The 12,611-nt window shown below is 34.1% G+C and overlaps 1 protein-coding gene across 10 annotated transcripts in view; it reads left to right on the plus strand.

Moving 5' to 3' along the window:
- The first annotated feature begins 577 nt into the window (after positions 1-577).
- The window catches only part of LOC126755574 (uncharacterized), a 45,274-nt gene continuing 33,240 nt past the window's right edge, over positions 578-12,611 (plus strand). For 3 of the 10 annotated variants that reach the window (XM_050468228.1, XM_050468237.1, XM_050468236.1), the window contains exons 1-4: positions 578-1,724; positions 1,789-3,441; positions 11,457-11,676; positions 11,745-12,031. In XM_050468228.1, the coding sequence (XP_050324185.1) occupies positions 1,801-3,441; positions 11,457-11,676; positions 11,745-12,031 (2,148 nt within the window). In that variant the 5' untranslated portion in view covers positions 578-1,724; positions 1,789-1,800. Of the gene's footprint in view, positions 1,725-1,788; positions 3,442-5,833; positions 6,958-11,456; positions 11,677-11,744; positions 12,032-12,611 lie in introns of those variants that run through there. The other 7 variants (XM_050468229.1, XM_050468231.1, XM_050468230.1 and 4 more) reach the window with 7 other exon arrangements.

The raw sequence follows: 12,611 nt of genomic DNA on the forward strand, positions 1-12,611 counted from the left end.
ATTAATAAAAACAAAAAATTATTTGTATTAAAACAAAGCAAAGTCTATTATTTTCAAGTTAAATAACACTGTATTGAATATGTATAAAGATAACTAAATAATCAAATAAACAGTATCTCGCGCTATGGAACTTATAGCTGTGATAAGAAGCTGCATCAAGCGAATTCTGACGGTTCCATAACAGAATATAGACAGAACAGACTCGGATTTCGCTGGGTAGAAAACTGTCAACTTGATATCATTTCTCATTATTTATCCCAATTTTTTAACAGCTCCAACCATAACAACTTTTATGCTGAACTCAGCTTGTGTATCTATTTTATGTGTTGTCAGAAGAAGAAGTGGAGGGTCAATCGAATGTTTGAACGCAATTAAAAAAATTAAATTACTCGTTACATGGGTTTTCCAATTCTTGCCCTCCTACCCAATGTGGCAACATTGAAAACTAAAAATTTCTCAAAACGTAAAATCAACGCAATATTTGAAAAGTCGCATGTGGCAACACCATTGCTAACCAATCGGAAAAAATGCTACAAATGTCAGACAATAGCAAACAATTGGTTGACAGTAATGTTCAAAATGGACGCAATATCTTTGTGTTCCCATTCTCAGATCGCGTGAGCAGCAGTGATAAGTTTTTGCAATTTACTTTTCCTAATAAAAAAGTGGAGTGTGAAAACTGGAAAAAATGCCAATGAATTTAAATTTGTGATATACTACATGTAAATGGGACGAAAGTGGATAATAATCCAAGGGTTTTCGTCAAATTTCGTCCATGTAGTGAAGAAACAGTCAATACAAATCAACTAAAACTGTCTGATGGAATTTTGTAATACACCAATTGCGAGTTTTCTTTGTGACCTCACTTTTTGCGTTTCGGCGTTCGTGTGCGTTTAGCGTACTTTTGCAGAGCGTATTGTGCTGTCGTAGATTGCCAAAACGATGTTTGTAGCAACATTTTCATTGCAAGTATTATTAAAACAAAAACTGCTTTAGAAATTCTCCAGCAGAAACAGCAGTCGAAAAGTTAGTTAAAGCAGCCAGAAGTCAGCAGTTGATGTGCGTTTGTTTGTGTGTACGTCAATCCTAAACGAGCGACCGACTGGCTAGCTGGACACGAAAAACCGAAAAACGCAGTGGCAGAAAGAAAACAAGACTAAAAAGAAAGAAGGTTGTATAAACGATCGGAAATTGTGCTAGTGACAATTTGGCAGTTTTTTTGTTTTACGGCAGCTTATATACCATATTCTTTTTTGGTTGGAAATTATAATGGTTTAGTTAAATAATGCAATACGTAGAAGTGCAAATTTGTTTCCACGTATTGCCAACTTGTGAATGAAGACTCCAACACAATACAGTGTTAATTATGAAGTACGATAATGTGTAACGCAAGTATGTATAATTATTGTAAAAAGAGATAAAAGTTTATACAACAAAAAATGTATAAATTTGCAGTAAAAGTACTGAGAAAATACAAAGAAACCAATTTTGAAAGTGCCTACAAACAAGGACAAATTTTTATTCCTTTGAAAAACAAATAAAGTGATAAAAGCGGATTATCGGGTAGCGTTCTGTCCGCTAAAACTAGTTTATTATTACAAAAAAATATACGCCTTTACGATTTTAAATTTCATTTACCGTCTAAACGCTTTGAATTATATGCATTGTCATCATTTGTCTACACGATCCCAAAAGTACAACGACGCATACTTGCTGAAGCTTAGGTAAATATTTGATGTAATACATTTGGAAACATTTACAATTATTTCTGTATAAAATTATTTTCAGTTATATATTATTATGGAAAAAGGGAAAGTACATGTGAAAAACGAGCATCGTGGTGTGCCTGCACAAACACAACAACAACAAATAACGCCAAAAATTGCTGAAGGCCATCCCACAACGTCACTATCACCCGAATTGAAATCTGCGCCCTTTATGGGAATGCACCATAACTTAGAACATCCACCACAAACAGTCTACTACCATCCACAACGTCCTACGTCGAAAACGAATACAACAAATATTTCGGAATGTGATACTATCGGCAATTCCGCTAACGATGGTGTATTCCCTTTATGTTACGTATGTGGCGGTAATGGCGGCTGCGAATCTCTACGCGTACGTCCTAATCAGGATTGTCCCACTGAACCGTATTTTCCATTTTTGGAACGACATGAACCGCCTAACGGTGTACCAAAGCTTACGTCTACACAAACCTATGTAATCGCTTGTATGCTGTGCTATCGATCCTTGCGAGAGCAATGGGACTCGTACGAACGCAAAAAGAAGCCACATTTACAACGTTTATATCATATGAAACGTGTCGATGGTAAAAGTTACATTGGCGCCGACATACAAACACAAGGTGAATACGCTGCACAGATGCTTGGGCTCAGCGCTGAACATTTGCAACATGGTAATTTGCAAGAAGATTACGCCTATTTAAGTGGTGTGTCGCGAACACCAAATCGCGTCGATTACGAACGTCCATCGAATGTGACGAATCAATATTATCCTTTACAACCGAACGAACCATCATCGTCATTACATTATGCTCAAACGAATAGTACGCCTAGCTCAACGGCACAACAATACTGTGATTATTATAATCGAAACTTTAACGCTACCTTGAATGGCCAAATGACGCCGCAACCAAAAGAAAAGCAAATTGGCACCACGCAGTTACCTAAGAGTGTGGCACATATGAATGAAGAGCCCACCGCAGTTGAAAGTCGTAAACCTGTCGGTAGTGGTTCACCATATGACACGTTAAATATAAAGTCGTCCTCATTTGCTCATCATAAATTTAAATTAGGTCAGATTTCGTGTATGAATTCAGCTTCAGCTCGTAATGAACTAAACTCGTCAAATGATACACAAAAAGCTCTACATACAAATTCGGACAGTAAACATCAACAAATTCAACAACAACAGCAGCGACAAGATCGTATCAGTCCGCAATACGAATATGGTATCGCAGCTGGTGGTGTTGGTGGTAATCACTCGAATGCCGCGTCAATGGCTGATGTTGTTGACGATGCAAGTGGTGCTGCCTTAGATTTGCGTAACTCATCAAATAACATCTGTGAACCATACATGTTGTCATGCGGTACTTCACGCCAAATGTTTCGAAATGCCTCACCTAGTAATAATGCCACCAACCAAGTCGATGTCGGCATACTTGACTTGTCAATGCCAGACAAGAATTCATTAACTGAAGTTTGTTATGTTTGCGGTGATGAACAACGACGTGGCAGTCTCATCGAACTGAGCACTGTACGTTCGAAGGATGGGAAGGGTCGTCATCATCCATACTTTCCGATTTTCAATGAACAAATACCGCGCCCGCCGCGCTCACGTCCCAAAGATCCACGTGGCATGATACAAGCCTGTCAATTATGCTATGAACATCTTATACAACAGTGGAATAATTACCAGGTAAGTGTTCGCTGCTTGTATATAGTCTGTTTCTATGCATTTTATATTTTATAGCGGCTATTAACATGCACAAATGCATTTATTATAAATAAATATGTATATATAAGTATAAAGTAAATGTGCATAAATAGTTATAAAGTTAAAAAGTTATAAAATTAAATAATTTATAATGAATGTAAGTTTAGATTACACTTTTTATTGCACACACGTGCAAAATGTTAAGCAAATAGAATATGCTAACATCTAGCAATTGCATTAACGTCATGTGGAGAATGTGAGAGCAATGAAGCTTTTCTGCTTTTCTAAGAGAATAACGTGGCCTCTCGAGGAACGGATTTGAGTGAGAGCCAACATTTACCGTTAGTTTACTACCAAAAACTTTCTGCATCACGTGTTCCGAATACACACATCAACTTTTAGTATAAAAAAATATTTATGTAGTAAACTAGGTTAAGCATGGCTGACTAGGTATTTCCGACATATGTATATTTTCCAAAATATGTCCAGCATTCAACTAGTCCCCGCTTGACTCTAACCACTTCTTTGAAAACTCGTCTAAATAGCACGTTTTCTGGACCTACCGTTGGATGACCTCGATGACAACTTATCTGAAGCTTACCACCCTAAACGGGACTAGATAATCGCTATTCCCGATGGAATAGAATGCTATAGCATTGCCAGTTCAGGTTTTAGCGTGCATATTTATTATTGATTAGAAGTTTCGAATTGTTAATTTTCTTTGGGGGTGTTTTTTTTTTACCTGGCGGGTCCCAAACCCAGCGCACAACCCTATGCAGGGGATGTTTCGCCTTCTCACTTTAGCTCGCCTTCAAACGTATGTTCTTAGGCTACCCAGAGGATACTAGGTCAAAGACCGGAAGTCGTGAGCTGTTTGAGCCATATATAAAAGAGCCGTTTCTGACCACTCCCAAGTGAATGGCGATCAGAGAATTTTCCTCACTTGCGTGAACTTTTACACATGACTCCGTCCTCCACGCAGTACCCGCCGGAGGAAGCAGAGGAAGAGGAAGACCTCCACTCCGTTGGAAGGACCAAGTGGAGAAGGACCTGGCTTCGTTTGGAATATCCAATTGTCGAATTGAAACGACTGGCGCGCTGTTGTTAACTCGGCTATAATCGCGTAAGCGGTGTCTACGCCTGTAAAGAAGAAGAATAAGTTTCGAATTAATGAATTTTAATTTAAGATATTTTTGTTTTATTAAAATTATCAGGAGCTCTTACGAATGACTTTTCGATGGTAATTTATAGGTTGAGACGTGGCAAAAATTTTTATATTTATCATAAATGTTATTTTTTATTGTAGTAACAATCCTGACTTAATTTAGAGAAATGCTGCAAGGTTGACTGTTCTTAAAAATCCGGGTTTTTACCGCTTACGTGGACCCGACTTTCGTAGGAACGGCATTATATTTAACATAGTTGTTGTTGTAGCGACAGACAACATTCATGGAGTAATTTCGAGGATTGTCGAGTTTAGTGTTCTTGGTCGGATAGGAATCCGTGTCCGTTCCGGTTACGTAGACCCGACGTCGTGGCAACGTTCCTCTGTTCCATAAGGGCCAAGCCATTGGGTATCTTTGGAATATGGTCTTGAAGGCCTAAGAAAATTTCTGAGATATTATAAATTAGACAATTTTTAAAAATATTGCTTCACTCACGCTAGAACTTTTTTATCCGCATCTGATATACGTAATAGCTTGTTTTGTAACAAATTTCCTAATAACATGTTTTTAAACATCAAAAAAAAAAAAACAACTCGTCGTCTTTATCTTTCACGTTTTACCCTTAACAGTTAAGTCAATAAAAAAATTAATTTTATTTACAAGCAGTGGAGCCATTTAAAAAAAACAACCGAACGATTAAAAATAAAAAGCAAACAAGGAGGCCTACCAACAATTCATACAGCGATTGTTATTTTTGTGAAGGCTGACTTATTTTTGTACCCAATTTTATAACCGCTTTGAATGTCTGGTAATGTTTATTTTATTTTTAAATATATGATGCCGTGTCGCTGCGGCGTCGTCATCGTCATCGTCGTCGCCGTTGTCGCAGAGTCTCATATTGAGCCGTATGATTTTTAATATTAACTATTGTGTTATGTAGTACAACAACATTTTAGATTACATTTAGTGATATGATCGTAAGTTGGCTGTTGTTTCTATTTACGTTACAATACTACAGCGCCAGTCAACGCTGGGATCCTAATTAAGTCCACCACATTTATACACCGTCAATTCCCACTGTTATCAGTTTTCCAATGTGTGGATTTTGGGTTCGAATTGCTCTCGCTCCGCCACAAACACCCAGTCGCGAACGAAGCGCGCTTCTACACGTTTCACACATTCAACGCAAGCGCTGCGGCGTCAGTATCGTCGCCGTCATCAAGCGTCGTGTCAGTGCAAGTGCCAGTGCGGATGGATTTGCCGCCGTTCCAAGTGTGTTAGTAGCAGCTTGACGGCATTTGAAACTGGACAAACAATTGCATTTATTCCGACGTTTTTGTTTTTTCTTGCTTTTTTTGTGATTTTAAAAATATGTACAAATATGTACATAACTATTGTGGAATCTAGATATGTACATATGTATGGAAGTGTGTGCGTAACGGCAACGGCTACTGTGCGTGAGTAATTAGATCACAAATGTCAGATAAGAAAGATAATAAAAGCCAATTTCGTAATTCAAATGCCAAAAAAAGGAATATTTTTGTGGTTGTTGTTGGTTGTAGCAATTTAGAAAAACCCAAAAATGTATGAAAAATAATTGTAAAATGTAACCGCGTGTTAGCAGTGTTTCCGGCTTATGCATAAAACAAGTGCAACTATTTCCATATATGTACATATGTATGTATGTATGTTTGTTCATACATATATCGTGCGCTTATCAGCATTTGAAAATTTATAAATCACTTGGCGCTCTATAATAATTACTTTGTGCGCTAAATACGAAATACTTGTAATATTCGAAGTAACGGTGCGCGGCTGTGGGTGTTGAGTATAGTGTTTGTTTTCACAGCCAATTACGCCGCTGGTAAAATTATTCACGTTATTCATACAATTGTTTAGTACATACTCAAAAGTGCTCTTAACCTTTTCCCCTCTTGGCCTCTTCAATTACTTAACTAAATACTACAGCGTTGCATGCATAACGGCATAGATAATGATTCGCAGTTCCGCGAAAACTATATATTTATAAATACTAGCGCCGCGTATGTGTGTTTGTGTGCGAAGCTATAAAGTTTTGTTTTTGACCCTTAAATCAATGCAAATTCGCCACCAGTGTTTATTGCGTTCGGCAATGTCAGATTGTAGTGATAATAAAGTTGCGATCGATTTCGCTGTTGCAACAAACGTGTCCGGCACGATGATAAAACTTCGCGAAACGGACGCAGCGGCGTTGTGTAGGCGGAACGAGCAGAAATTGTTGGAAAATGATAACTGGAAGGATTATAAAAAATTAAAAACTTACCTAATACTTAAAGATAAGATGGTTGAGAAGGTAAATACCACAAATAATATAAAACTAATGTCAATAGGAAACATACTTATATATATGTACATATATATATAGATATGTAAACATATTTACACATGTGTATGCATATTTTATAAAAATACAATAAAACAGTTGGTAATAAATTAAATTATGCACTGAAAGTAAATAAAAAATTTAAATAAATAAAATGTGTGCAATGATTTGACAAAACAAATAAACTTTATGAAAATATTCCATACAAGTACATGATTGTGATCAGTTTGTATGACAGCGAAAGCGTGAACCATTTCGAGGTTGCCCACTTTTTTAAAGAAAAAACACATAAACTTCAAATAGTATTGGTAGTCGAAAAAGTCTTTTCGCATTTCTAATAAAACTTCAACTGATTTTTTCTTATATTTTTAATAATAAATAAATAAACAAATATGTACCATATTGGTCGACCACTTTTTGCCATTTTTCCGCTAGAGACATTATTCCATCAGTGTAAAACTTTCATCAGTGTAAATCGAAATTTCGAAATTTCCAGAACGGAAGCGAGCGAACCATTGTTGTGCTACACGAACTGATACAGCATCGTCTCCGTAAACTTCACAAATTTCATTGGTGGCTTGTGTGGTATTCTGCCTTTTTTTATACAAAAATTTCAAAATATAGCGAATTTCTTCATTATTTTCACTCATTTTTGAACAGCTGTAACTTTTTTCAACTTCCCCGAATTTAATTTTTTTGGTTAAATGAAGCTTAAAATCTCACCTATCCAACACTATATGGTATGACACAATATGATTGGTAGCACTGGAGTTATACGACTGCAACGACATCTATTGACAAAATACGAAAATATTTTTTCGACTACCCAATATAATAAGGAATATTCATTATCATTTGAAAGAACATTCTTTGGCATTTATTTTTTGATAATTATCACTTTCAAATATTGGCCGCGGGTATCTCTCAGAAGGTCCGTCCGTTAAGTACAATTTTCGAAGACTAGTTCGAGCATTTCGACTGGTAACTGGCGAATGACACGTTTGATTTTTTGTTCCAAAACCTGAATCAAAGCCGGATTATCCACATACACTTTAGACTTTACATATCCCTACAGGAAAAAGTCTAACGGTGTGATATTTCACGTCCTGAAGAAATTATCTGCTAACCGAAGTGTTCTCTCAATAAATCCATTGATTGATGCGTTGTGTGGGAAGTGGCACCATCTTGTTGAAATCAATTGTCGCCGAGATCACGAGCTTCAATTTCAGGCAACAAATAGTCGGTTACCATGTCGTGATAACGGTCGCTATTAGCGGTTACGTTCTCACGACCATAATTTTTGAAGAAATATGAACCGATGATTCCACTGGTCCACAGACCACATCAAAACGTTTTTTCGGTGTAAATGGCAGTTCTTGCATCTCTACAGGTTGCTCTTCGTCTCAAATGCGGGAATTTTGTTTGTACCTTTACTTGGGTCACCCTTTACATGTTATGTTATTTAATCATAATATATTAAATAAAAAAATATTTTTAAGGGAACTAATAGAGAATTGTTTATAGCGTACCCTTTATCGTCTAATTCAGATGCACATCTTCAAGGCATAGACTGATATAGGCTACAACAAGTGCTCAATGAATACCATACATTTTGAACCTTTTATGGTAGTATGGTTTGGGTCCCTCTCCTGTTGAAATTACCAAATTGAAAGCAAATTCCCTTCTTCATATGGAAGTATGACTTCATCTAAAATTTTAACATATGTTTTGCGGCCCATGTTTTCTTTTATCCAAAAAATAGGTCCGACACCACGCCAAGAGAAATAGCCCCAAAGCATTGTATTACTACCACAGGGTTTGAAGGACTTAATCGTGTAGCTGGCGCACATTTCTTTGTCCAACCATCATTTTCATTAATCCGACCAGAGGATGTCGAACCATTTTTTTTTTAATTTTTAGTTCCAACCCAATTAATGTATTGCTTTGCAAACTGATTACGATTGCATCTATGCCGTTTGCTCAGCATTGGTAACTTTCGGGACAATCTGCTAAAGAGACTTTTGTCCACAAGTCATCTTATAGTTCTTGAAGAAATTTGTGCACCTAACTCTAATTGAATGGCTACAGCGGATTTAAACGGTTTGTGCGTCGACAATCTTACAATATTTTATCATTCTTTGTAGTCGGTCTCTTTTTTTAATCTTCTTTCGGATATTTTTGGGACTTATTCAATATGTTTTACAGATTCCTTTTGCATGTGATCATTTTTTTGCAATTTTTTGAAAAAACAAAAAAATAGAAAGGAAGAATAATAAAAAAATAGAAAAACAAAAAATAAATAATAAACAATTGAAAGAAAGGATAAAAAAATGAAAATAATAATAATAAAAAATAGAAAAAATTGTAAATAAATAAAAAAGATAAATCTAAAATTATTTAATTACATATTTTCTTGCAATTTTTTGTAAAAGTGATAAAAACAGAAAGAAAGAATAATAAAAAAAAAATAGAAAAACAAAAAATAAATAATAAACAATTGAAAGAAAGAATAAAAAAATTCAAATAATAATAATAAAAAATAGAAAAAATTGTAAATAAATAAAAAAGATAAATCTAAAATTATTTAATTACATATTTTCTTGCAATTTTTTGTAAAAGTGATAAAAACAGAAAGAAAGAATAATAAAAAAAATAGAAAAACAAAAAATAAATAATAAACAATTGAAAGAAAGAAAAAAAAATTGAAATAATAATAATAAAAATAGAAAAAATTAGTAAATAAATAAAAAAAAGATAAATCTAAAATTAAAAAAAGATAAAAAAGAAAGAATAATAAAAAAACATAGAAAAACAAAAATAATAATAATTTCTATTTATAAAAAATAATAAAAAAGAACATAATAATAATAGAAAAAAAGAAAAAATAAAAAAACAAAAAAATAGAAAAAATAAAAAATAAAAAATAAAAAATAGAAAAAAAAGTTTGAAAGAAAAATTTAATAAAAATATCAAATGAAGATTGAAAAGATAAATCTACAATTATTTAACTACATATATAAAGGTAATTTTCATTAAATATGCATTGTTAAACTAAAAACAATATTAATATTGAAGTGTATATAAAAAGAAAATCCAAAATTTAAATACAATGATAACTTGGAAAGGCTTAATACTTAACAATACCAAAAAAACTAGAAAAAAAGAAAATTATGAAGTAAAAAGTATAAAGAAAATTAAAATTTTTCTATACAAGAAAAACGATAGTATACACCTGAAGAGTAAAATAAATCTCTTCAAGGTAAAATAATCTTTGAAGGCAAAATAATTCCCTTTGCGCGTATCTCTATCGTATTTTACCCTTCAAGCGCATCTACTTTTTATTATATGATACTGAATAATATATCTTTATGAACAGGGTATATTAAGTTTGCCACGATCTTTATAACACCCAGAAGGAAACGTCGTGAATCTATAAAGTATATAGATTAGAAGATTTAACCATCTTCGTCCTTCCGTATATACCCGATCTAGTCCCTCAGTTTTTGAGTTATCGAACTGAAATTTTGCGCAAACCCTTTTCTCCTCAGTAAGCAGCTCATTTGTCGGAATCGCCAAAATCGAACCACTACAAGACATAACTGCCATACAAACTGATCGATTAAAATCAAGTTTTTGTATGGAAAACTTTTTGTTTGACAAGAGATCTTCACGAAATTTGGCATAGATTCTTGCCTGAGGCAACGACACAATCTTAGAAAAAATGGTCTCAGATCGGTCTCTTATAAAATGTAGCTGCCATACAAACAAAAATTCTTGTAAGGAAAACTTTTATTTTTACAAATTTTCTGTACGAAAATATTTAAACTTTCTAAATGACCTTAAATTACTCTCAAAAAGTATACTAACTAAAATTCTAAATTCATTCCTGCGTTTTTGTTTTTTTGGTCAAATGTTTTTTACTTGTGTTTTAAGTTTATTTTTTAATTTTATATTTTAAGTTTATTTTTTAAGGACCTTTTGATGCTTCTTATTAGAAATTTTAAAATATAGAATTTTTGAGCTAAAATGTGTATTTTATAATTATTACTCTCTCTCAATAGTGACCTCATCCTTCGGTGAGAAGTTAATAGATATTACTCTCTCTCAATAGTGACCTCATCTAAAACTTATTTGTTAAAGCATCACAGTAATTTTTTTCTTAAATATTCGTACGGACGTTATTTTAAAATGAAAAAAAAAAAAAATCACCGAGAAATTATTGTATTTATTATAAAAAGCAAATATTTAATTTTGTTATTAAATTCGTTATTATTTGCTCGTTAATTTTGTTAAAGTGTGAACTATTTATATTATCTAAAATATGGCACTTATATTTTATGTGTATATATGGATGTAGGTGGAAATTGTTTTAAAAGCAATAATGTAAATTAAAATTACACATATTACACGCTGATTTACTGAATAAATAAATATATTTGTTTTATATGTTTCTTTATATATTTTTTTAGACTACACAAACACCTGAAAATGAACGCTCCTATACGTTACGTAAGAAACCTACATCCGTCACAGAACGCACCACATTTGTATGTTACACCTGTGGCGGTGACACGCCCTCCTCACGTTTGCGGCTCGTTTATTGCTGTCCAAATGCAGAGCGCGAACCCTACTATCCTTTCATAAAAACGATGAAAGCTTTTAAAAATGCTAGTCCCATCAGTCCACAGGGTGAGTAGTATGATTTTTTATTTGCAAAAACTAAAAATTAAATTTATTTTCTTTAATTATTACATAAGGTATGGTGCAAATATGTTCCTCATGCTATGAAAAGCATTTATATTTGGCTGAAGGTGGTAACAACACTACAATGGCAGCGGCTACCTCTACCGGTCGCATATCGGGTGGACCCGCTGACAATAATGCGGCCGCTGGTAGCGGTGCCGGTGCAATTTACAGCGTAGATGGTGACGCAAACCTCAGCAACAACAATGTGATCGCAACAGGCGCTGAGGGTGCAGGACGTTACACACCCTCCGAGAAGTCGTTGGCCAACTCGGATTCGACAAGTAATGTGAAATTTAAGGTGAGCTAAGTTCAAAACAAAGATATGAAAAAAAATCGTACATGTATTTGATTTATGACCACGATATGTGTGTTGAGTGGTGCTTATCAATTTTTCCGCCAGTCGCCACAAGTCCTCAAATTTCTGTGCTACAAATTAATGCATGTGTGTTTGCGTTTGTGCGAATGTGTTTATCATACATGTTTGAGTGCTTATACTTAGAGTGTTATTAACGTGTCTTATAATAAGTGGGTAAAATATTTTTACCCTACTGCAAAATATTTGCTCTAATAGGCCCACGGACTATGTGTATAACAGCATTTTTTTCATACACATTCAAACAAACAAACATATTTACTCAAGTGTACTACATAATAGTACAAATAATATTCCTACATACTTAATAAATATATATAAATAAATGAGTACGCATTTAAAAAAAATACGTGCGGCATCAATGCGATTAACAGGCACTTATATATATTTTTTGTGTGATAACGTCGAATGTCAATAAAGGTGCCCACTCCATGTAACAGAGGCTATCATTCGGGGGCAATAAAACAGTCACCTTTTGCCTTATCAGGCCAAGCAACCAACTCAC

Source organism: Bactrocera neohumeralis, chromosome 4, assembly GCF_024586455.1.
Source record: "Bactrocera neohumeralis isolate Rockhampton chromosome 4, APGP_CSIRO_Bneo_wtdbg2-racon-allhic-juicebox.fasta_v2, whole genome shotgun sequence".
Classification (NCBI taxonomy): domain Eukaryota; kingdom Metazoa; phylum Arthropoda; class Insecta; order Diptera; family Tephritidae; genus Bactrocera; species Bactrocera neohumeralis.